The sequence below is a fragment of the Salvia hispanica genome, chromosome 4 (genome assembly GCF_029641045.1).
Source record: "Salvia hispanica isolate PSC_SH4W2 chromosome 4, Shi_PSC_v1, whole genome shotgun sequence".
Classification (NCBI taxonomy): domain Eukaryota; kingdom Viridiplantae; phylum Streptophyta; class Magnoliopsida; order Lamiales; family Lamiaceae; genus Salvia; species Salvia hispanica.
The window spans coordinates 41,963,490-41,990,445 of NC_142695.1; the positions used below are offsets into that span (position 1 = coordinate 41,963,490).

General features: G+C 35.5%; 4 protein-coding genes across 4 annotated transcripts; 2 read left to right on the forward strand and 2 right to left on the reverse strand.

The window, feature by feature from the left end:
• Positions 1-1,120: 1,120 nt before the first annotated feature.
• On the reverse strand, positions 1,121-5,315 carry LOC125197253 (uncharacterized). The gene is made up of 6 exons (XM_048095976.2): positions 4,719-5,315; positions 3,098-3,209; positions 2,853-3,024; positions 2,575-2,756; positions 1,936-2,076; positions 1,121-1,421 (listed from the first exon to the last, which is right to left on the reverse strand). Exons 1-5 carry the CDS (start codon positions 5,138-5,140, stop codon positions 1,939-1,941), a joined length of 1,026 nt encoding a protein of 341 aa, XP_047951933.1. The 5' UTR covers positions 5,141-5,315; the 3' UTR covers positions 1,121-1,421; positions 1,936-1,938.
• Positions 5,316-7,745: 2,430 nt separating this feature from the next.
• Positions 7,746-9,261, forward strand: LOC125191670 (rho GDP-dissociation inhibitor 1-like). The gene is made up of 6 exons (XM_048089068.2): positions 7,746-7,839; positions 7,918-8,099; positions 8,245-8,311; positions 8,418-8,636; positions 8,729-8,853; positions 8,928-9,261. Exons 2-6 carry the CDS (start codon positions 7,938-7,940, stop codon positions 9,003-9,005), a joined length of 651 nt encoding a protein of 216 aa, XP_047945025.1. The 5' UTR covers positions 7,746-7,839; positions 7,918-7,937; the 3' UTR covers positions 9,006-9,261.
• Positions 9,262-10,198: 937 nt separating this feature from the next.
• Positions 10,199-11,363, forward strand: LOC125196716 (long-chain-alcohol O-fatty-acyltransferase-like). The gene has a single exon (XM_048095329.2). It carries the CDS (start codon positions 10,259-10,261, stop codon positions 11,279-11,281), a length of 1,023 nt encoding a protein of 340 aa, XP_047951286.2. The 5' UTR covers positions 10,199-10,258; the 3' UTR covers positions 11,282-11,363.
• Positions 11,364-18,467: 7,104 nt separating this feature from the next.
• Positions 18,468-22,807, reverse strand: LOC125193491 (protein NLP6-like). Its single transcript, XM_048091286.2, has 6 exons — positions 22,054-22,807; positions 21,462-21,521; positions 20,178-21,374; positions 20,040-20,105; positions 19,114-19,942; positions 18,468-19,028 (listed from the first exon to the last, which is right to left on the reverse strand). Exons 1-6 carry the CDS (start codon positions 22,717-22,719, stop codon positions 18,613-18,615), a joined length of 3,234 nt encoding a protein of 1,077 aa, XP_047947243.2. The 5' UTR covers positions 22,720-22,807; the 3' UTR covers positions 18,468-18,612.
• Positions 22,808-26,956: the final 4,149 nt, after the last annotated feature.

Here is a 26,956-nt window from a genome sequence, read left to right on the forward strand (position 1 = left end):
CCGTAATGGAGAAAAATAGAAATGAGCAAAATAACCAAAAACTGAATATTTAATTCGAATCAAATCAAAATTTGAAATGACTATTGGAAGCAAACAAATACTTGTAGTATCGACACCTTGCAACTTCCCTTAAAATAAGTAGTAGCAGTAGTAGTGGTAGTATGTGGTACTCCCTCCACCCTAAGATAAGTGACCTACTTCTTTTGGGCACGGGATTTAAGGAATGGTATTTAAATAAGTTAAAGTGGAGTGAGTAAAGTATGAGAGGGGGAAAAGTAAAGGAGAGAAGAGAGAATAAAGTAGGTGGAAAATAAAGTAAGAGAGATGACTTTTTGCTAAAAATGGAAATAGGTCACTTATAGTGGGACACCCCAAAAAGGAATACAAGTCACTTATCTTGGGACGGAGGGAGTAATATCTAAGGCTGCGTTTGGTATATGAAATTGAAGGTGTGGACTTGGAATTGAAATCTTCAATTCCAAATCTAGTGTTTGACATCATAAAAATTTTTAGATTTGGAATTGAATTACAATTTCAAATCCTCCAATTTTACAATTTGAATTCAATATCAAAGGTAGTAGAATTCCAAATATTTATTAAATTACACACACAATGCTCACATTCACACACACACACACACATTTTTACACAACACTGCACACACACACACACATAGCACAAACACAACATACATAGTTCACAACACACACACACGCACATAGCACACACCACACACACATGCACACAATACACAACACACACATTCACACACACACAGGCACACGCACCCACAAACACAGCACACGCACACCCACACACGCTGCACACGCACACACAGCACACATTCAAATTTTTAAATCAATTCCATATCAATTATTTCATTTTACCAAACAAAGGATTTGTAATTGAATTCCAATTCAATTCCATAAAATTTCTAATCCAATTTCCAATTCCGTGTACAAAGGGACCCTAAATGCATTTTGTAAATTGTCATTTCGTTACGCGTTTCTTAAAAGCATGTTCTGAATCCCGTGAATTTAAGAGAATTATCATAACTAGGTACATTCCTTTCTGAGAAGCACATGTATCACCGTAGATTTGGAAGTTAGTAAAAGGAGGATGACGAAGAATGAAACCTATACACCTCTCTTTACGCTTAAAAGGTTCAGTGCTTGACCTACCATATCCATATCACAACATATGTTTATAAAATGTGCAAAGAAATGGAACTCCACCATATATGGTGACCAGATGAGTTGAAATTGTATTGTTTCATTATTTACCAACGTCGCTCCACAATCATAAGCCTAACCGAATCGAAAGACACAACCCATACAACCTTCTTTACAGGAAGAACTGCATTCGGAGTAGTAGCGCCAGAATACAGTAGTATGTTAGGATTAACATCATCTATCTGCAATCTACAAGAAGAAATAATGGGATCATCAGGCATCAACTTTAAAAGCTTGCAACATTCATAATAATTTTAGTAGTGCAACTACAACTTTGTTAATATGGGGGAGGGGGGAATAGCACAAAATATCTGGAAAACGAAAGTAGATGTGGCTGAAACCGGGAAGCAAAAAGAAACCATGGCAGTATTAAAAGCTCAAAGATAAAGTATTAACTCAGAATCCTTTTTTTTTTTGTAGTCAACTAGTTTAGATATGATGAATAAAGCTGGACTGGAAATGTGGTCTTACAATCTAAGTGCACAAGAAAAAGGAAATGAACAAATGAGATTTCAGAAGGGGGAAAAGGAAAGACATGCAGAAAATCCGTGCAAAACGTGAAATTTCATGTGACATTAAGGACACAGTAAAAGAGGCATTTGATTACAACTCCAAACAGAACGCAGAAAGTTCTGTTATGATATCTTTAATGAGATAAATATATCATTTTTATGGTAACAAAAGTAAGACTTGGTAGACATACCAGTCAGATCTCTTTGTCATGATTTCTTGAACAGTGCCGTTGTGCCAACATCTCTGGTACCTCCAATGCAGAGATGCTTTCACAGCCCAGAAGCTCATGTAATTTTTCATCACACAAGATTGCCGTTGAGTTCAAGGGATCCTAGAGTAGCAAAACAGAGGAAAGATACTTCAGATGGTAAAAAGAAGAACATTTTATGTGAACGGAATAACAAAAAGGAAAAATAAATGGGAAGAAGAGCTATAACAGACGCAGCAGGAGCAACTACGGATGCAAGGGACTTCAACTCAATAAAGTAAGATTCTCCAGTTAACTATCTGATTAAAAAAATCAGAGAAAAAAGAGAAAACCACCAGAGTACCAGAAGATTACTTCTTGATCCAGCTGACATATCACATTGGATTTATCCATCTAAAACTCATTTCAAACAGCATTCACTCTGAAAATTTGAAGTAAGGAAAATACCAAGACACTGATAAACATGAACAGAGTTAACGTTTAAGCTCCCTCCGAACATGCAAGCAAGAGCCAAAATCTACTCATGTTATATAATAGGCTCAGTTTCTTTACTTTCTTATGAGGGGTAAATGGCTCTTTGTAATCGAGGAGAGAAATATAACCATTAAGTCAGTGACATACCTCAAGCTGGTGAGCCTTTATATAGTCCCAGATTTGCCTCAAGACTTCAGCTTGTGACATTTCCCTCTCCTCGGTTCCAAAGAACCTGGCAAGTGCTTCAGATATTATCACAATTGGAACTGGATCATCAGTTCCTGATCCCACATCAGCCTTCTGTTTTTTAGCATCTTTGGCTATCTGTTCTGCGAGAATGAGATGCATTGTACAAATTTAATATAGCTGGAACATAAACTATCAGAAAGAACACGTGACGCATATTCACACTCAGATATCTATACCTGTAGGCTCGATCGCAGTTATATGTTTAGCTAGCAGTTTATTCATCTTGAACATGTCAGTAGAGTCAGTTTCAAATACCAAGCGGAGCTCATCATTGCAAATTATCTTCCTTTTATTGTTCGGGTCTTGAAGATTGTGCTTCCTGATGTAAACCCACAACTGTTTCACGATCTGCAAAGAATTCTTGTTTCAGGAGTAGTATATTTTTGGAAGATATTAGCAACAAGAACACAGGTTCCTATACCTCAGTTCTCGGCAAGGATGGCTGGCCTACAATGGCTTGAAGCAGGGGAGAAACATTGCAAAGTTTGTTCAGACCACCTGGGCCACCTCTTCTTTTTTTCCCTGTCGACGCACTGCATCAAAGTGGAAGAATATAGAGATCGTTAAGCCAAATGATGAGAGTTGTTAGCGGAACATTAGAATTTACCCTATAAGTTACAACCTCTACTCCAAGCTTAAGGATATGATTGAAAATACTAGCGGTATTCAATCAGATGATGAACATCTACTATATAATCATCCCCAAGTTTTTTAATTGATGATAGCATCGACAGATTCCTTTCATGGAAAATATTATATTTGCGGATATTTTTGTTCCTGTGCGTCGAAGCCCATGTTTTAGCATCAAATAGTCAAACACTACTCCCTCCGTCCGTCCACTAATATAAGGTCATGTTTGACTGGGCATGGGTTTTTAAAAATGTAGTGGAAAATGAATAGTAAGGGTTAGTAGAATGTAGGTCCTACTTTTATATATTGGTTTTATAATGAAATGCGAGTGAAATAAAGTTAGTGGGATATGAGGTCCATTACAAGTAGTAGAAAAGCAAATGGGACATTTATTGGTTGACGGACGAAAATGGCAAAATGGGACGTTTGTTGGTGGATGGAGGTAGTATAATAATTGTGATTTAGTAGCATTTACCCAGCATCAACAAAATAACGGCGAAATTCTTCTTTGCGCGACATATGGAAATTAGCTTCCCAAATTGGGAAGCTATTTATAAAAGTCTGGATATTGGGAAGCTATTTATAAAAGTCAGGATTTTTAAGAAACGAGTAAACCCTAACGCGTCTCATTAATTGGAGACACATAAGGGTTATGGTCTCTTAGGTGGATTTGCAGGCAAACTGTTTCCTTTCATTGCAGCAACGATCGATTTGCAGGCGAATTGTTTCCTCTTAGCGATGGATTTGCAGCAACACGTTGAGATTTTGACGGCCAAAATAGCTGCGAAATGCCGGAGGGAGCGTCGTCCTCAAGAGCCGGGTGAAGGATAATGATGATTGTGCAGAGAAATGCCGGTGCAAAGGACGAGGGTGCCGAACTGGCCATGCCGCCTATCTTCCACTCGTAGGTGGATGCATAACTCTTACTCATCTCCAATTAAGAATTTAAAAAATAAGCTTCTCAATTTGGGAAGCATATTTCCATGTTAACCCAAAAGAAGAATTTCGCCCAAAATATCAGACAGGAAAATGTATAGCCGCAACACAAACAGAGATTCAGAAAAAATGACCATGCCTTCAGTTCAGTCCAGTTCAGTAAACAGTGAACCCACTAAATGCTTGAGGTTGTCAGATTACAAAGAAAAATTGATTTTATGAGCTAAATTGATGCTGATTCTACATGCAAGAGAATATCCACACACAAAAAAAAAAATACTACTACTATAATTATAGATTCTAAAGCGTTCAGAAAAAGAGAGACGAAGCACACATACTCAAAGATAGAGACGAAATAAAAGGAGGAAAAAGATGATCTCTTTGGTTGGTGAGGAAATGAAGAAAACTTTTCCGAAAGGCAGCCCAAATTTCCACACCAACCAAACAACCATCTTGGCAGAATTTTGGAAACGCACCTCTCTTTAGCAGGGACATCTGCAGCGGCGGTGGTAGGGGCGTTTATCGCCGCCGAGGACGGAGATGGCAGCGGCAGAGGGGGGTGGAAGGCGTAACCCTGAGAGGGTTGATAAACGGCGAAATTCGGCGTTGAATGCGCGGCGGGAGCGGGAGCAGGAGGGAAATTAGGGTTTTGATGCTGGTGGTGATAGCGGGGCATGAAATTGAGAGGGTGAGACTGGAGCAGGTGGTGAATCTGAGTGCGAATGAAGTCGATTTTGTGAAACAAATTGACACCGAGTTGGGATTCAAGCTGCTCGACGACGCCGCTTAAGGTGTTGAAGGAGTTGGTGTCGCGGATGAGAGAGTCCAGCGCCTGTGCGATTTGATTATCCGTGACCGCCATTTCCGCCGGCGGCGCTGCTGCCCCTTTTTCAGTCATAAAATTGCCAATTTTGCTCGTCGCTGCTGCAGTAGCACAAGTCACTCTCTCTAGATATACTTGTGTGACCTCTCTCTCTCTTTTTCCCACTTCACGCAGGAAACACTTCTCCTTCCTCACCACTCTCTGCGACACAATTTATGTGATGCCTCCGATTCACTAATATTCTCTTTTGTAATAAAATTTGTTTCATTTGTGGAGAGACACGACTAACAAATTGGTAAAGTAAACCAAAGGAAAAGAGAAAAATAAGTAGAGCTAAGAATTTTTTTTTTATCTCATTTATAAACAGACATAAATTTTAGCTAGAAATTGGCAAAGTAAAAAATGAAAAAAAGAAGAAAGAAAAGGAGAAAACATAGATAATACTAGTATTATACAAATAAACTTTTTATTTTTAGAATTGAGATTATTTTCTATGCACATCCCGAAATGATAAAATGTTACTATTTAGGGCATGAAAATTAAGAATGGTGTATTAAGTAGTGGATGGTGAATAAAATAAGAGAAAATACAGACATACATGAAGAGATGTGAAGAGAATGAAATAAGAAATAGTGTCACTTTTTGCCAATAAAAATGACTCAATTATCTTAAAACTTTGCAAAATATTAGAACAACGACTCCATTAAAAAGGAATAGAGATAGTAGTACTATTTTTTCCGACCCAACCTCATGGATTATTCACACCTTCAAATAATAATATTTTAATTATTTTTTTCATAATCTTATTTGACCAATTTTATAATAAAAATTAAAATAAGTGTTATCAGTTATCAAAATTATTAATAATAAATATATTTATTCAATGAAAGTTTGTTACTCCTTATGCTCCATTTTAATATACCTCAAAATCTAGACATGGATTTTAATGCTACTATATTGATTGTGAATTTATTTAAAAGTAAAAATGAGTAAGATCCATATTTCTATGTTTTTAATAAAAAATTTAAATACTTTCAAAAGGACCTTAATAAAAAGATAATATATTTGAACTAACGTATTTCAATATATTATAAAAACTTTTACAGTTTAAACATTTTCAAAGGGATCTAAGTAAGATAAGATAATGAGTATATGAAATAAAATATAAGATGGAGTATTTTATTTAGGTCCCTTAAAAATTATTTTAAGGTCCCTTAAAAATTATTTTAAGTTGTGAAATTTTTAAAAGTTTATATTTTTAAAGGGCGAAGAAAGTACAATTATGCGATTTATTTCACTGACTTTCGGGGTTGCTTCAGGTACTAGCTCTTCATACAATGTGAGAAAAATTTGTTAATGCTTCTTTAGTATTTTATTATTGTAAAAATTCTCTTTAAATGAACTTTACCTCATTCGTAATATTGGTTGATTTGCAGAAATCTTTCAAATAACAGCTTGAGAGGAACTATTCCTGAATTTTAAGGGTTATCGTCGAACCTCCAAATATTGTGAGTTTCAAAAGGAAATTATGAAACAAATATAGTAGGACCGTTTATCATCATCTGCAAATTAAATGGCCTATTTGTTTTTCATGAATCTCGAAAATAATCATTTTAATGGTACCATTCCATCCTCAATTCCTCATTAACTAGGATAGCCACATTAACATTTTCGTATAAATGGATCTTAATATCGCTGACCTAATTTATTGTTAGGTTTTATTTTATTTTGTTTGTGAAAACTGAAAGCAAAAATTGTGTATAATAATTAAAAAAAAAATAAAATCAAATGTGTGTTTTATTAACAGAAAATTGAATAAATTAAAAAATATTGGAAATAAGAAGATACATTCAATCAAGCCCTTATATTCTTTAGCAACACTTAATATTATGTTGCAGTGCATATGCATTCTGCAGTTATATATTCTACAGTTGTAATGTTTACTTGAAGTTAATTATGGGCAATAAACTAGTGCATCATGGGTATAAACTAGTTACTTGAAAATGATTAAGCATTAGCAATATATAAGAATCTGATATGAGACACATCTTTAGTTTGAAATGAAATCTTGTATCTATTGACTTAACTGTAGTCAAAATGTTAGTACTCCATGAGGTTAAACATGTTGATAGTTTAAAATATTCTAAAGCACTAATGAAGAAGTGAGTGAGGAAACAAACCAAGCCTATATAGCAAATGAAAACAAGTTTTGACAATTAAACTTGGATATTTATGTAATTAAGTAAACTAAAGATTAAATGATTTAGAAGTAGGGAAACTTGAATGTGCCTCATGAACTTAAACTCGAAAAATATGATGAATACCAGTACTATAATTTAGAAAAAGCAAGGAAACTATCATATGCTAAAGGAAACATTAATTAACATATGCCTCAAATAGGTGAAAGTAAAAAATCAATAAACAATTAAAGTGATTTAGAAATTACTATATGTTCTTATTTTTAGAGCTTCAAAAACTAAGATATCATTAATTTTCACATTATAAAGGTGTAAACCTATAATAGTTTTGCACCACGATAACTAATATTCTAATAAAGGGAAGTAAACGATCGCATCTATTGTCCACCCAATTCGCAATATTTGATGAACCGAACTTGCTTAATTTTGGTGTATGAACATAAATCGGATCACCACCAGTTTACAACACCCTTTACCTATTCTCTTTACACTCATAATCATCAATTTAATTTCCATCTCCTTTCCTTTTTTTCTAGAATTTTGATGCCATACTCAGTTTATTAGGACTAGATTCTTGTACGGACGATCGTACTCTTTGTTTATTAGTTTGGTTTTCAAGGTTATTATTTTTACAGTTTGATTTATTTGGTGTAGGATTGTGGAGGTGGGAAAAAATGGGATCTGATTCAGATAGAGATCCCGACATAGAATCCGATTCGGAAGGGAAGGTGAGCCGGCATCACAGTCAATCTTCATGCCCTACCGAAGATGATGAAGACTTGAGCTTACATTTAGGCCCAAAAGTTAGCCTCAAGGAACATCTCGAGAAAGACAAGGTTGGTCATCTAATATTACATTCATTGATCTTATATTTTCAGTAGATTGCAATTTTTCATAAAAAAATAACATTGTTCGAAATTGAAAATGGTTCTCAGTTCTCATTCATACCATTTCGTACATATTGCATCGACTAATGAATAGGATGATGAGAGCTTAAGGAGGTGGAAGGAGCAATTGATTGGAAGTGTTGATGCTAATGTTGTTGAAGGTAATATTATCGAAATAAACACATAGGAGTTATTTACGTTTATTGAGGCAACTTAATTTTATGTTAGCATGACACGCAATTTACAATTATGATGATCTTTAAATAGAGAATCAAGAACCCGACGTAAAAATCTTGAGTCTGGCGATAGTGTCGCCGGGAAGGCCAGATATTTTACTTCCAATCCTGGAAGGCGAAAACCCTAAAGGGTTGTGGTTTACTCTAAAGGAAGGAAGTAATTACCATCTCAAATTCAATATCAAAGTCAGCAACGACATCGTTTGCGGCCTCAAGTATACCAACACTGTTTGGAAGACTGGAATCAAAGGTACATGTATTAATGATCACAACATATACTATTATTCCACAATCTAATTTGTTTCATCTAAGTTAATTTATATAATTAATAACGTGATACAGTTGATAGCTCCAAAGAAATGCTTGGAACGTTTAGCCCTCAAGCAGACCCTTATACACAAGAAATGCCCGAAGAGACTACTCCTGCTGGCATTTTTGCTAGAGGACAATACACTGCAAGATCTAAGGTATTCAATCCATTTTGCTAACGTAGAAAATTTATACTATGTGATATAATGTATTCTTGTTTTGGATTTTTCAGTTTGTTGATGATGACAATAAGTGCTACTTGGACATCAACTACACTTTTGACATCCAGAAAGATTGGTCCAAACATTGACCAACCCAACATATTATTACTCATCAAATTTGTCTTCAAACTATTTATTTATCTTAATTTGTTTACCTTTTACTATTAAGAATTGCACACAAGTGTGTATGTGTGTGAAAGTGTTCCTGGTTAGTTATACATACATGGTTGAACATTTACAAAAGACATGCTATATGCTTATATGATCTGAAGAATTTTTGTAGTTCGATATATCTAGTTTGAACTTAGAGTTGGAGTTATCTAAGTATCTTTGAACTTTGTTTTATATACGCTGTTTTTTTTTGTTTTGTTTTAAATACTAGAATGGACTGGCCGGTTCGACCGATCGATTGTGAATCACTACATTGTTCAGTCCGATTTAGGTATAAAAACCGTTATTATAGCGGGTCATTTCTAATAGGGAAAATCGACCAGTTCGACAACGAAGTGCCAACAATTGAATCATTTTACTCTCACGGGAACGAAGTGCAATCCGGCAGCGAAAGAGAAATGCCGCTGCACACAATAGAGTATGGTGGCAACTGGCATGCGAGCAAACCGGTTCAATCCGTCAGGGATTTGTTATCGAACCGGTCGATATTCCCGATTTGAAATGGCCAGCTATAGCAATTGTTTTAATACTTGAATCAAACTGGACAATTTACTAATCACGATCGATCAGTCCTATCTAGTTTTTAAAATAATAAAAAAATACTAGCACATACAAAACAATAAAAATCAAATCACGAGGATCAAATTGTCGGCCACATAGTGCGTTTTCTCTATTCTTAACTGATCCTAATATGCCCATCATTGACTTGAATAATCCACGAGGTCCGTTAATTTGTAGTATATAATTAGGAAAAATAATCTGGAATTATATTCACTAGATTATAAAGCGTTATTAAGAAACATATGCATAAATATGATTCGTTGCTACCTCTACGAAAATACCTGAAAACCTGATTGAATTAGCCCCGACCCCTGTACAACTAATTAATTCCAAAAGAATAAATTGTCATGCATTTGACTTTTTAATTAGTACTCCCTCCGTCCGCGAATAGGAGTCCCGGTTGAGTTGGGTGCGGATTTTAAGAAAAGTTTGAGTGTAATAATTAAAGTGTGTGAGAGTGGAATGTGAAACCCAATTATATTATTATTTGTTTTATTCTTTGGAATAATGAAATCTAATAAGTCCCATTTTAATTAGTTATCAATAAATCCAATAAGACGAGATCCCCTTATAATTTTTCAAAGAAACCACCACCATCCCATCGTTGACCATGGACCCCGAGATCCAAAACTTGATCGCCGTATGGCTCACCGCCGCCGCATCCCTAATCTACTGCCACCAAATCGCCGGCCGCCTCCCATCCGGCGCGGCCAGGCTCCTCTCCCTCCTCCCTATAATGTACCTCTTCACCACCCTCCCCCTCCGCCTCTCCTCCTTCCACCTCGCCGGCCCCACCATCTTCTACCTCGTTTGGCTCGGCAACTCCAAGCTCCTCCTCTTCGCCTTCGACCAACCCCCTCTCTCCGCCACGCCGCCGCTATCTCTCCCCAACTTCCTCTCCACCGCCCTCCTCCCCATCAAACACACCTCACCATCTCCCTCCATCGCCAAATCCGCATCCAAAAACAAAACCCCCAAATTCGCAATTTTCGCCATCAAATGCGGCCTTCTCGCATTGATCATCAGCCTATACAGTTACAGAGAGTTCATGAACCCGTACCTGATCTACGCGCTCTACTGCTGCCACGTGTACCTCGGCGTGGAGCTGATCCTGGCGTCCACCGCCGCGCCGGTGGCCGCGCTGGGGCTGCAGCTGGAGCCGCAGTTCGACGAGCCGTACCTCGCCACGTCGCTGCGGGACTTCTGGGGGCGGCGGTGGAACCTCGTCGCCGGAGGAATGCTGCGCGCCACCGTGTACGTCCCCGTGCGGCGCGCGCTCGGGGGCGGGAGGCGGGCGGCGGCGGCGGCGGTGGTGGCGACGTTCGCGGCGTCGGGGCTGATGCACGAGCTCATATATTACTACCTGTCACGTGATGAGCCCACGTGGGAGGTCACGTGGTTCTTTGTGTTGCACGGGCTTCTTGTGGCGGTGGAGGTGGGGCTGAAGTGGGCGCTCGGGGGGCGGTGGAGGCTGCCGACGGCGGTGGCCAGGCCGCTGACGGTGGGGATTGTGGCGGTGACGGGTGCGTGGCTGTTTTTCCCTCAGGTGATAAGGAGTGGATTGGATCTCAAGGCCATTGATGAATACTACGTTGTTCTGCGTTTTCTTCGTAAATCTTTCAATTCAATATGATCCATTAATGCCATGTAAGATTTCAGCAGTTGTATTTTCACACTGTACTTTCAGTTTTCATACAAATAATTTTATTTTTTTTCATTTTTAATTTGTTCTTCAAAATTAGCTTTATTTTTTGTTTATTAAATTTAACTTTTATCTTTTCATTTTATAAAATTTATATTAAAACTTCTATCATCAATTACTACTAAAACTAGTTTTTGGGGAGAAAATATTAATGCTAAACATACAAATGCGATTTTCTTTTTCCATAATTTTCTTATGAATGTGTTAGCATCGACTGCATTTAGCACGCTTGTTAATGATGCCTTTTTTTTTAATCTAAGACTTAACTATATAAATGGTATCTGATCTTTCACTTTCGCACGTAAATGATACCTAATCTTTATTTTATATCGTTTTTGGTACCTATAAATCACATTTTTGATGTCATAAAGGATATTTTGGGCATAAATAAAATTAGTACCAAAAGTGATATTATAATATCTTCTCTCATTCTCCTCACTCTTTATACTATTATTTTTAATCAATATTAATATTATTATTTTGATGTTATAGATTAATACTTAATTTATTTTTTATATCATTCAAATATACCTAATTCTAATTATAGATATAATTATAGGTTTGTGTTAAAATGACAACACCTCTTAAAGTAACACCATACCACCATTCCTAGCCAATCATTTGTACACATGGACGAATAATCAGCTGCCATGTGACAATCATAAAAAATGGGCAAGGATAAATTTTCGCGGGCTGCAATATCCAATATGCTAAACTGCAATTTTTCCCGCCTAATATCCAACACGCTGGACTGCAATCTATAGATTGCAGTCTAGTGTATTGGATATTGCAGTGTAGCGTTTATAATATTGCAGTGTAGCGTGGTGTCACAGTATCACTTTAAGAAGTGTTGCCATTTTAACGCACCCCATTAATTATATTTATTATAATACTAAAAACTGATAGTAGTTAATAAATAAGTGTAGTATAATTATACTCCCTTCGTCCACAAAAAATAGAGCAATTTGTGTATGACACAGGTTTTAATGTAGAATTGGTAAAGTAAGAGAGATGAGAAAAAAGTAAGAGAGAAGGAGAAAATGTAAGTGAAAAGTAGTGTTAGTGGAATGATGTGTAAGGTTATTATTTGTTGAAAACTTTCCATAAATGAATGTGCTCTATTTTTTATGGACGGCCAAAAATGGTAATTGTGCTCTATTTTTTGTGGACGGAGGGAGTATAAATTATGAATCACCAGAATATTATGTAATTGTAATAATAATAATAATAATAATAATAATAATAATAATAATAATAATAATAATAATAATAATTATTATTATTATTATTATTATTATTATTATTATTTTACATTAAATTAGTAACTTATTAATATAACCTTAATAAAAATTTAACATTGTGAATTATATTCATAATTATATAAAAAGTTGCATATTTTTAGTTAGGTGTTTCAACCTTAAAATGAGTATAAAAAATTTAATAAAAAATATTCAATTGATTTAATTACTTTAAATAATTAAATTAATTAGGCATTTTGTTCTTGATTTATATTATGAATGTATGCATAAAACACTAAAAAGAAAAAGAAGAGAAGAAAAAAGAAGGAAGAAGAAACATAAACTAAGGAGAAAAGGAAAAAAGAAAGGAAGATAAAATGCTTAAAAAAAGAGAAAAAGAAACTAAAGAAGAAAAAAATAAGAAAGGAAAAAAAATAATCACATATTTGGTACTCCTAATTGAAATTTCCAAAAATATCATTTGTAAAAAAATTCACATATGTGGTATTCATGGTTATTTTTTTCATGGGGTATCAAAAACGATATAAAATAAAGATCAGATACTATTTATGTGCGAAAGTGAAAGCTCAGGTACCATTTATGTAGTTCTAACTCTTTAATCAAAGAGACGACACCTTTTCAATTACTACAAGTTACAACATTAACATGTCAGAACTATGTTCTGTTTGGCATGAATATTGACGTATGAATAAAAAATACTCCTTATCAGAGTACTCACAGTGGACAGTGGTGGCCTATCTCCGAAGCCCATCTCAAAGCTTATCTCCATTTCTTTCTACCTCGTCAGCAAACTCATCCCAGAGCCTATCTCAGAGTCCATCTCAATTCCACATCATCAATATTTTTAATATTTCACTTTTAATTATTTGTGTAATTAAAAGACAACATAAATATATACGGTAAAAAAAATTCATTTAAAAACATAATAAAACATCCTACATTAAAGAAATAAAAAAAAAAGATAAAGATAGAAAACATAATAAAAAACAACGGAAGCATACCCCAACAGTTGCAGATATATTTCCCAGTACTTGAACCCTCTCGTATTGCCATCGTAGAACTCGTGAAATTTAGCACACTCATACACCAGGCGTTTCCAGTGCTTGCGTAGATCGTCAAGCTGGTGTGTCAGGGCTCATACGGGCTTTACTTGTTCGTATCTTCACGATACGCCCCCAGAATCTGCCCTCACACTTGTTGGCTAAAATCAGGTCCTTAGATATCTGTGTCCAACAATGAGCAACAACAATCGACTCCTCTATGGAGTAGGTACTCATCGCCCGCCCAACTTCAGACGCCTCCCCGACTGTCTCCTTCTTCTTCCCCTTAATGTCGCGCACCTTGTTGCTGAAGTTCATATCACCGTGGAGAGAGTAATAAAATTAAAATTGGGATTGGAAGAATTTACGTAGTTCACCAACGTTGTGTTGGCTACGTCCACGGACAAGAACGAAGAACAAATTGTATTATGACTGCGGTTTTCAGATTATGGCTACAGATTGGATCTGTCAGGTCACAGAATTACGTGCCCTACTCCTATATAAATAGGCACACATAAAATCCTATCCTAATTCGGTAACATAATCCTATTCCAATTAGGAAACACAATCCTATACAGATTCAAGACATATTAACACATCTTGTTGCTGAAGTTCATATCACTGTGGAGAGAGTAATAAAATTGAAATTGGGATTGGAAAGGAATGAATGTGAATTGATGGAGAATGGGGTATATACCCCCTCCGTGACATTCAAGATGACCACCTTTCCTTTTTTGTTTGTCCCAATCAAGATGACCACTTTCCAATTTTGGAAATAACCCTCTCTCCCATTTCTCCTCATTAAAATATTCAACTACATTTTTCCTTTCTACTTTATTCCACCTAACAACACTTTCTAAAATCACGTACCACTCAAGAATTTGGTCATCTTTTGAATGGGACGGAGGGAGTATAATGAATTAAAAATTGAATTAAATTTTAAAAAAATAAAAAAGGGGATATCGGCTCCATCATCTGCCCGAGCCTCCGCAATGGAGGCCCATCGCAGGCCGATGCGGAGCCGATTTTGCCATCAGCTGAGGCTTGCGATCGGCGCAGAGGTGGTGGGGGGTGGAGATGGCCTCCCTCCCCACAATAGTGACCTGTGAGAGACGATAGGCCCTTGCGATCAGCCCCCATTATGGATGCTCTTACATCTCATTTTAAGAGGAGAATTACGTATTCAGTAGGAGTACATAATTGTATTTCTTGCATCTCATTTTAAGAGCAGAATTATTACATGATTGTATTTAGTTTTATTTTATTAATTGAACAAAGCAAGAATAAAGTATTACTTCTATTTTTAAAAATATATCAATTAGAGTGGAGCATTCAAAAATAGAAATTGTATCACTTAAAATGGGACATGGGAGTAAAATTATTCCCTCCGTCCTACAAAAGTATTAATTTAGAAACACATATTTTTGTGAAACGAATTAAAAAGAAAATAATGCATACTTTTTAGAAAGAGGAATATATGAGTACAACTAATACTTTCTTTGTTCAAAAAAATAGTCTCACCTTTATATTTTCATTATATTCAATCCACTAAAATTAGTCTTAAACTAAAAGTTATTCAAAATTTAATACTCATTTATCTTTATTCTTTATCATTTTATCTCTCTTATTTTACAAAATTCGCGTAAACATGCATTGTCCGTCAATGTGAAATTTAATTTATAGAGGATGATGTATTATTATTTTATAAGAAAAATGTAAGTAGTTACTTATAAAAAAAATAAAAATAAGAAAATCAGTTTAAATTTTTTTATCGCGCCGGTCAGCTTCCGAAAAATTAGTTTAGATTAGTGGATGGAAGAATGTTGAGATATGAATTGAAGTCCGGTCCCCGTGATCATAATAAAATTAGTTTAGATTAGTAGGATGTGATTGTGTAGTTGTTATCGAATTCGTGGATTAGGCGCCGTTCACAACATCAAAAAGGTCCTACATTAACACGATCACCGAAGACCCTCAGACGCCATACATTTTTTTGTCACAACTCAACCCTTATGACTTATACACTTACTATAAATAAATTCAAAATTTAAAATAAACAATCCACATGTCAAGCAAATAAAACACACATTATATAATTTCGAATACCAACATTTATCAAGTACATATTTCAAAACATTTTAAACCGTAGTGGGACCCTCTCACCACTCTATATACTACACATTTATCTACATGCAAAAATGATGAGGAGGAGAAGGTTGCCAAAATGCGTCAGCCGCCGAACCTGATAATACGTGCAGTTCCTACGACCCACGTCAATCAAAAACTTCAGTGATATCTTATTCCTGAAAAATATTAGTGGTTTATATGAGCCACAACTCAGTGTATATAAATCTTCCCTTTAATTCCATATCCCAAAATATCACTCATATTCTCTACCAATATATATATAGCAATAACCAATGAATAATAAAACAAATTCATATGCATATGCAGATGCCACTTTGTTCAGCTTATTATCTGTGACAAATCAAGCCTGGTATCTGCCCGGGATTCCATTGTATATGACCCGAAGGTCCCATTGCCTTTGTACATATATATATGACCCGAAGGTCCATTGCCATTGTATAATATGACCCGGAGGTCCCATTGCCATTGTGTACATATATATGACCCGAAGGTCCATTGCCATTGTATATATATGACCCGTAGGTCCATTGCCATTGATATCAGACCCAGGGAATGACTGTCACAGATCCTTTTTTAATCCAATGATTCAAATAATTCCAAAACCATGTGGAAAACATATCAATTGCATCAATTACATATTTCTATCATATTCTACCATTGATATCAAATAACACATAATCATATCAGGATCACATCATATAGTCCAATTATTCACTTTATATAAATACCTAGCAAAGAAGCACATAAGACATGTAAAATTAAAAGTGTGATTTATACACACCTGATTAAGATAGATAATCCGGTTGAGCACTTGTTCCTGTTTCTCGATCTATAGCACTTGGTCCTATATAATACATGCACGTTTAAATTATTACAACTATTTATGTGTTATCTACTTTAATTAAAATTGTAAATAGTTTCCTATATTAATACACATAATTGTAGTTAAATATTTTCGTATGATCTTAAGAGATAATTTAATTATGTTGTTTCCTCATATACGTATAGATCTAATTATATTGTACTTAAATCTAATTATACATATTATATTACATACGTTTGTATATATATAATTAGTTAACTTACTTTCTCAAATCTATGCATATGTATATATATCTATGTGTTGCAAAAACCTATATATATTAACATATCTTAAATTTATTTATGAAAAATTTCTCATATCTCATTAATTTATATAAAAAATTATTTACATGCTACAAAATTTCTAATTGCTCCTATGCATACATATCCTATGAATATATTAGCATACCAATAAATATATTAGCATCCAAAACCAATTTAATAGGGTGTATATATTTAGGATTCAAGTAACCTCCAAAGTACTATTTTTAAATAACAAATCATGTACCTGAGCTAAGTAAAAATTAAAACTAAGTATTACCTTCAACAGACTATTTTTCTTACAAAGGAGTTCACCCCTTTGTTTTATATATATCTTTCTTTTTTTTTTCCCAACACTATAGCCGATTTAATGGATGAATGATTTAATATCCAAACTTTCTTTTAAATACACTAATCATCAAATGAAGTAAGTATGTGACACGTTTCATCTACATGTCACTACTAAAAATTTCCTTTTATTTTCCTTTTTCACATTTGCCATGTCATTAGTTTTTAATTTTATTTTTATGCATTATCTCTTTTTATACTTTTTCTAATATGACACCCTCACACAACATATATTTAAATATATTATAAATGCATGATATCATGAATGCATATATACCCGTAGGTTTTATTAGTCAAATATGTCCTATATATATATTAGGTTGCATTATACTATGTAATAATAAAAATATATATACCATATGCTATTAATTTAACTATTAAGAATGATATAACAATTAGTCCTAGAATGACAATGAAATTATGTAATTGTGCAAAATGATGCAGATGCAGGTTTCGGGTTAGGGATATCACATTTTTACTCATTTACTCTAACAGAACTCCACACCAATATCTCCAACACTACCTGATGTACATTCCCCCATAACACTTGTCATCTACAAATATGATACTGAATTGGAATTCAAACTTTGCCTTGAGCTTGATTAAGAGCATCTCCAATAAGCAAAGGTAAATGAAAGAGGTATATTATCCATTTACCTTCTCAAAAAGTGAAATATACCCTTTTAAAAAGTAACACATTCCAAAGGGAAAAAGGTATATAGAAAGGTAAATGATTTTTTAAAAATAAAATAATAATATAAAATGATATAAAGTGTAATACCTTTTCAAATACCTTCCCCCTTGAAGAATAGTTTTTCATGAGAAAGGCAAATATGGGGAGGTAAAGATACCTCTTCAAAATGAGAAATGTATAATACCTTCTCAAATACCTCTCCCCTTGGAGAATGATTTTTCATTGAAAAAGGTAAATATGGTAGTTATATAACTTTACCTCTCCATACACCTCTCCCCTTGGAGATGCTCTAAGTGACTGGTGGGATTTTGCTGAAATCACTGAAAACCAAATGAATTTAACTTCTCGATGCGTAGTTGGCGTGAAAAACTTCACTAATATCCCAACAAATCAAAGACAGAAAATGTCAAAGGTAAAAGTAAGTCTAATGGGATTTGAACCATAGACCTCATAGAGGTCATGTATGTAAGTGTCAAAGGTAAAAGTAAGTTAGTATTATAAAATTGCTAATAATAAGAACATCAACTTCGATTGGGATGACATTTGACAGTATCACTGAATCTAACCCATGAAAAAGAATTTCATAAAATAAGTTATAGGTAAACTAAGTCATAAAACTGAAGAAATCCTTGTCTTTATTGCACATGCATGTCATCGAACCAAAAGTCGGATGAGTGTCTCGCCTCTAATTGTTCGACTATTTGGACAGACTTGCAAATCAACATCTCTGGTTAATAAGATCTCATCACCATCTTCATCCTTGTATTTCAATTTGAAACTATCCATCCCCAAATTTAGTCTCATCGCCACTTCTGCACTAAGCTCTACCAATCCTAATGACATAGACCACTCAAATTTTATTAAATCTTTCTTATACTTCACCTTTACAATCACTTTGTCTGCGTTTGTTTCCGTCACATCATCCAATGGATGAAGGTTGCCGATTGCTGGGGGCACACTATGTTCTGAATTTCCAGCACTTTCTTCTTCGAAAAGGTGCTCTTTTCTATTTGGCCACCTTCGAATGCCAAGTTCCCTGCACGCACGCTTTATTGTTGATCTTCCAACTGTAAAAACAAGTTAATTACATCTATGTCAATAAATAATATACATTTACGTTTTGAGAAGATTGAACAATGAGTTTTTACTCACCACCGAGCTCTTCTGCAACATCTTTTAGCTTCTTCCCAAAATATGGTTGGAGAATCTCAACACTAAGATTAAGGGAGTTTTTTCGCTTCTCTTTGTCTCTTTTATTAGAACTTGAAGCAACAACGGAGCATTCTTCTGCGTGTTGTTCTTCTACGGTGTGATGGTACTCCTTTTGTTGTTCTTCTTTAGTATGATTGTACTGCACACTTTTAAATATGACTGGATATAGACATGCAGACTCTAATTCAGAGGAATCAAGTTTATTTGCATAAGAAAATTCAATAACTTCAACCACAAATGTCTCTTTTATTTCCTTCCCACAAGCCATCTTAAATGATCTTAAATAACGCTCCATCATTGGCAATAAAAGGGTCAAGAAGGACCCAATATATTTATACGTTGCAAAACCTGGGCAGAGGAAAAACTCCATAACATAAAGAAGGTTACCAGTATGTGAACTTTGCAAACAAATTGCAAAACAAACATCACGTCGATCACTCATGTCATAGTGTGACAGGGGCTGGTCGACTATGCTGAATTCACTTAAATTTGGACAAAAACATGATTTGTTTTCAGATGCCAATACCATCCCAATAATCCCTTTTCTGGCTTGGACATGAATCCAGTGAACTGAATCTGTAGGCATAAATTTCAAGTTATACTTAGTAGACAATGCCAGCTCCATGCAACTCATATTATTAATAGTAGAACTAAGACAATCTCCAGGAGGGACCCAAACATTTGCCATATGAAATTGGGGATGGATCTTATTGATTATGCTAAGGGTAGTTTGGATTTCTGTCAATGCTTTCTCCCTGCCACTGAAAATCTGATCCAAATAGAACATATTAAGTTAGAACATATTGAATTCGTTTAAAGACATGTTAGTGATAGAATTACAAAGATAAAATTATTTCAAAGCATACATTGGCAGATTTATTTGCTAAAAAACTTGGGTGGAAGTCCATGTGAGTGGAGCACAATTTTGTTTCCTGCGGGAACGGACATTGTTTTTACAACAAATTTATAAGTCAGAATATTGCAAGAGATCGAAGAGATGATACCTCAAGTAGTTTTCCTATGATTCGAAGGTCGGAATGGTAAAATCCTAGGAACTCTAGCACACCTACAACCTTGTGATTGCCTACGCCTTCATTGTCAAATATGGGAAAAGCCATGTATCCGCGATTACAACATAACATTGCAAAGTTTCTCATTGGAAATTCTTCTCCAGTGTAGTTGAAGAGGTCAGGGCTGATTTCAGGGTGTCCGAACCTAAAGACACGTCCGGGCGGCCCCAGTTCATTCTGTCTGGCTTGGTTGTCAACAAAATAGGGATACATCGTACATTGTTTCCTAAATAAAGCTATACCCTTTTCAAGATAACCAACAACATAAGGTTGATCTGAAGCTTCTAGATAGCACCTATTCTTCACCATTTTTGGCGCCCAAAATTGGACTATCCATTTATCGTGTTTCCAAGATTTGACTGCTATTTTCTTCATTAAATCTTCCATTTTCTCCTTGATCAATAACGAGTTACCTTTAACGTGATTTTTACACATGCTTTGCTTTGCCGGGAAGAGAAAAACCCATCCTTTGTCCATACCCGCAGAGGAAGGTTTGAGGCAACACAAGTCGACCGTCTTCAAGTACGTTGTCATGTTCAACACCGAAAAGTTTTGCTTGTAAGACTTCATCAAACTGAAACTATCAATCGACTCGCATTCAATTGCATCACGCCTTAGATATTCCTCTACAAGTTGTTTCCCACATAAAAGTGTTACACTCTTGAGATTGGTCTCCAAAATCCTTAAGAGCAAGTGTAGAGAATGATCACCGCAAGCATCTTGTTTATACTTTGGCCGAAGAAAAAATTGAACGACGTACAAGTCATCGGTATTGCTTTGATGAGAGACTGTAATGCAATGCGACATCCTAGCCTTTTGGGCATAATGGGCTAACGGATTCTCAGATATAGTGAAATCACATAAATTTGAATGACAATTGTGAAGATCTATCTGAAGCTTGTGAAATTGACAAGCTTGAAGATAGTCATGCATATAATCATCAATATCACCCCAGGAATTGAACATCTTACTTTGAGAGTCTATGAAAGACTTCATCTCCATGCAGCGTTTGTTGGTGGAGATGTTAACGCATAGCTTGTTACAAGGGACCCAAACTTGTGCCAAATATAATCGAGGGATTGTCGCCATTGCCAATTCAAGTACCTCTTTCATTTCACCTTCAGGTTGTTGCTGTTTATATTAAGGGGGGACGAAATGAGAAACTACAGTAATTGAATTAGTTCATTTCAAATATGAGTAGGAACTCCAATTTTTTACCATTTCTTTTGTTGGGCCGCTAATAGCAATTGGATTGTGATTGGACCTCAACCCTGCAATCTGTAATGATATATAACATCAATATTAATACACAATTGACAAAATAATGTAATCAAGGAGTAACATAATTTGATTTGCATGATTCGTGGTGATTGATGAATAAATACTAGGTGAAACTTTAATCAATGCAATTAGACTTCGTTCGGTTTGCAACAACATCATATGATAATGAGTCATTGCAACCGAACGACACTTAGAGTGATTAATATGATACGTAAAATTCTAAAAAAGTCATTCCAAAATTATGCAGGATTACGGAAAAGGATCCTATTTTTTTTTAAAAAAAACTAGTCATATTGAAGACGACAAATCAATTCGAACACAAAAGTGAAGATTTTTTTTTTATCAAAAACACCCATATTGGGGGGGGGGAGGGGGGGGGGGGGGGTTTCCGTGGATAAAAACAAAATATAACATTCCTCGATCCTAGCCCAAAAGTGACTAGAATCGAAAGCAAGAACATGAGGATAAAACAAACTGAAGTTCCCACAAGTCGGGATACTCCACACAAAAGTGAAGAATTTAAAAGAACCTGTAATGCTTGATCCAGCGGAGATAGAAAATCATCCCTCTCGGAATGAGAATGATGACTTTGAAAGAGCTCCAACACACCGTAGTATTCATAAGTATGGGAATCAAATATTGGCAGTGCCATGTAAGATCTTAACCCCCAGTAAGGAGCTTCATCCCGCAGCATAAATTCATGGGACGAGTAGAGCCTCAGATCAGGCGTGGATTCGGGTAGCTTGTTCAGGTACACCCGTCCAATGCTTCCCAACAGCTGCTCGTCATCTCCTCCTCCGTCGACGTCGACGGCAAAGGCATACGCGTGAGTGCGAAATTGCTTCCTGTAACAACATAAGCCCTCATTGAGGTCACTTACAAAAAAAGGGTGGCGTGAGGCAGTTAGGTAGTGACGGCTTCCCTCCACCATCACGGCTCCCCAAAATTGCATCAAAGAATGGTGGAGAAGCAAATTGGATGATGCAATGTGTTCGAGTAGAGCTATGATTTTGTGCTGGTCTAGTTCTTCATACAGAACCCATCCGCTTTCAAATTTCTCATGTACCAAAGCTTCTTCAGTGCCCAAATCCTGCTTGAAATCTGTTATTGAAGAATACGGGCGATTCCATCCTTCCCCATCTCCTCCTAATAAGAGTAAAATTGCACGTTTACTTTCCTCATACTTTGGATCCATCACAATTCACACACAACTATTGAGAATTTGAGAGAGACGGTGTTTTAGCCAAGGAAGGCGACTTTGGTGATTATTAGTCTTTTTGCAATATCAATAGTGCAGACTTAATAATTAGAGAATAGTTTGTTAAAATAATACACTACTACTAACTACTCCTAGTAAGGTATTTCAACTTGTTGAGTTGTTGTCTTATTTTTCCACTAATTCTTTTTAAAAATCCCATGCGTTATGCCAACCTATCACGCACTAATGACAATCAGTGTATGTACTATATTAAATCATCACCAGCCAATATTTATAAACAAATTCACTAATTGATTACATGAACACAAGTACATTTTCACTTTATATTTATAAACAAATTCATCAATTGAATTATTAACGCTGATTCCAATTATAGACGTAGAAGAGCCAATTCATGTTGGATTGAATTGATATGTTAGTTTATGTAAATTTTTATTGTTGACCGAATTTTGATGCATATTTGCGTCGATTTGGCTTCCGCTTTAAGTGTTCGATTTAATTGCCTAGATAATTAATGGTTTGGTTGAATGATGAATCATGTGTTCGATCACTTCGCCGTCTCCTTCAGTTGATGTGGGCTTCTTCATTTTTTAACGTGAAAGGGTTTTATTGATGGGCCACACTATCTGGGCTGAAATGATGTGATTTAGTTAATTAAAGGGGTAACTGCTTTTAAAGTCACCAACTTTCCATGAATTTCGGTTTTTCCTACGAACTTTAAAAAGTTCGTGTAATGTCACGAACTTTATTGTCGGTTGTCATTTTCCCATGTCAGGTTTTTCGGTCTGATTCAAATAGTTCGTTTCCTATTAAAACAATGTCCAAATTCTTTTATCTTACTATCGTTATCTTTGTCTTTGAAATAGCTTCGCGTGGGTACCTTGTACGCCTCAATCGGAACTCGGATGAAGAAGTTGTGGCCATTATGATAGTACAAGGTCGCACAAAGGTCGCAACCTTCATCAAATGGCCATAACTTCTTCATCCGAGTTCCGATTGAGGCGTACAAGGTACCCACGTGAAGCTATTTCAAAGAAGAAGATAACGATAGTAAGATAAAAGAATTTGGACATTGTCTTAATAGGAAACGAACAGTTTGAATCAGACTGGAAAACCTGACATGGGAAAATGGTAACCGACAATAAAGTTCGTGACATTACATTAACTTTTTAAAGTTCGTAGGAAAAACCAGAATTCATGGAAAGTTGATGACTTTAAAAGCAGTTACCCTTAATTAAATGAGCCAGTTTATTTCGGCTATTCAAGGACACCAAATTTTGGGCTTATTTTTGCTACAGTTCATTAGCTACCCAAAACTGAAACTATTTAATACAGTAACTTTTATTAGTGTGAACTAAGTATTTAGTCCTAGGATTATACGTTTCACACATAAATAATTTCTTAATTTTAAAAATATACTCATGGACCCCTAAATTTCATCTTAATCACGTTGGTGGTCCTTTTTCACAATTCATCGCGATTTTTGGGCGAAAATACTCCCAGAGCAATTTTGTAGCTGGAGAGCAATTTTGTCCATTCATAAAAATGAGATACACGAGTATGATATTTTTTCTATCTCTCTATTATTAGGTTTGATATATTCTTATAATTAGAATACTTAAAATAATATTTTTTCTTCATTTTTTCAATCACTTTATATCAAATACTCTTGTCTCTCTTTCTCTTTATAATAATTTTTTATTCTAAAAGTTAGAGCATCCACAATGGCAATAGGCCAGCCATAGGCCAGCCACTCTCTCTCTCTCTGCCACGTCAGCAACAATAAAAATCCACCTGCCACATTAGATTTAGGCCAACCATAGACCAGCCGCAATACAAATAATTCAAAAAATACTACATTTACGGAATTAAAATTACGATTAAATTACGGAATTAAATTTACGAGACAAATATGGGAAAATTCATTAATTGCATTAAAAAAAAGGTACATAGATAAAAAAAATTACATTAATAAAGAGCATCCACTTGGCGCATGTCGGTATATTCCTTGAGGCGGCCGACTTCATCGAGAGGTACCCCACGTCGTACGCTAGGGGTGGCCGTTCCGTGGCTTGGACCGGCTTCATCGTCATTGGCCCAACTAGTCAGTTGTACGCCTTCGTCTTCGACGATCATGTTGTGCATGATAATGCAGACGTACATTATTTGGGAAACGCATTTGGCATCCCACAAACGCGTTGGACCCTTAATTGCCGCCCATCGAGACTGGAGCTGTAACATCCCACTTTTTCGAACCCTAATTTTCGGGTTATAAAATTTTTGCATTAAATGCCTTTAATGCTATGGTATGTGGAATAATTGATGAGTGAATTAATGACATGGTTTCTTTGTGACCTAATTGCGTTTGGAGTTGAGATTTATTTGAATAGTCAAATATATGACGTGGCGTTGAAAAAGTCAAAGATGTAGAAAATATGACGTGGCCGTTGAAAGGTCAATGTGTTGAGAAAATGAAGTGGAAGTGGAAATGGTTGATTTTTGCGAAATGATTGTGAATATTTGATGTGGGGTGAAATATATTGTGGTGAATTATTATCCCAAGGGATGAGTGAGATTAAATAGGATTTTCATAAATATCCTACACTTTTATTTGGAAATTTCGACCCCTACAATTATTGGAGAGGGAATCCTATTTTTCTTGGATTTAATTATTTGCTTGGGATAATTATCCGAATTAAATCAAAGTCCAATTATTCTTTGATTCCACCATGGAATTTTTGAACCCCACCTTAATTCCTAGGGATTTTCGAAAATCCCCTTATTTAGGGAAGGAGGAATTATTTATTATATTATTTTATCCCTTATTTATTCTCTTCCATGAATAAATATAAATAATCTAGCATATCTTACCAGATCTAAGAAGATCTTGCCATATCCTATTTAAATTAGGATTTGAATTTTAAATCCTAGGCAAAAACCGCCACTTCCTATATTATTTGGGAGGAATTATTATTTTTAATGCTCCGTGATATTTTATTCTACTCCATAAAATATTCAAATAAAATCATAGGCTAATTAAATAGCCTATAATTCGAAAATCCCCTTATTTCTCCCAAATTACACGCCAACTTCCCCTATCAAATCCCTCCATATCTTCTCTAAATCTTTAATTTATTTAATTAAAGATATTATATCCTGCACTCTATAAATAAGAGAAATCCTAACCCTAAGAATCAAAAAAATCGCCCCCTCTCACTCTCAAAATCACGTTCCCCACTCCTCCACTCTCTCTTAATTTTTCTTCTACTTTTCTCCAAGATTTCTTCATCAATTGAGAAGAATTCAAGTTGAAATTCAAGAAATTGTTGAAGAATCAAGGCTATTACTTTGTTTCTACCGTTCGTTCTATTGAAAAAGGTATTTTCTATATTAATCTTTCTTCATCTACCGATTAATCGGTGTTCTTGAGTCCACATGCATTTAGATTGAGTGAAGGGGAGATCAATTGATGAATTTGGGATGAATAGGTGTGTGTGTGTGTGAAACCGTGTGTGTGTGAAACCGTGTGTGTGTGACCGTGTGTGTGTATGTGCATGCCTCGGTATATGTGTTGTGTGTGTGCGTGTGTTGTGTGAAAAACACTCATGCGTGACACGATTTGATGATAAATCAGGAGTTGTTGTGCGAATAAAAGTGATATGATAATCGTATATTGACTTTGAACGGTGATATTAAAACGAATTAATGGGAAAAAGGGAAACGTGGAAACATGCATGATTTTGAATCAATGTTCGAAACTGATTTGTGATACACCTAATTTAAAGGTGATAATTCACGCTCTCAGCGTGATAACAAGGAGAAGAGAATACTTGCGAGCTAAGCCGACGAGGTGGGCTTTTCTTTTAAAATAAGGACATCATCCTAAATCTTCATTGATGAGATTGAGATCTGTGTTATCATGCCTTGATTTGTTTTGTCGTGCCTATCCCTTGTGGCTATGCCACTATTGATTTAATCGAATTCGGATCCTCGTAGAGCCGCAAACTCTACTTGGGTTAGTGTACACCAATGTTAGACCGAGTGCTGGCGTACGGGTCGGCCGGTCTAGTGACCTAGATTGCGACCGCATTCCTTGTCATGTAGAATGAAGATATGGTAAACGTCGATGTGAAAATGGTTGCGCGACCGTGATATTTGATAAAGAATATATTTTGGTGCCTCGGGCCTTTCTAAAGATAAAACCCCGATGAAC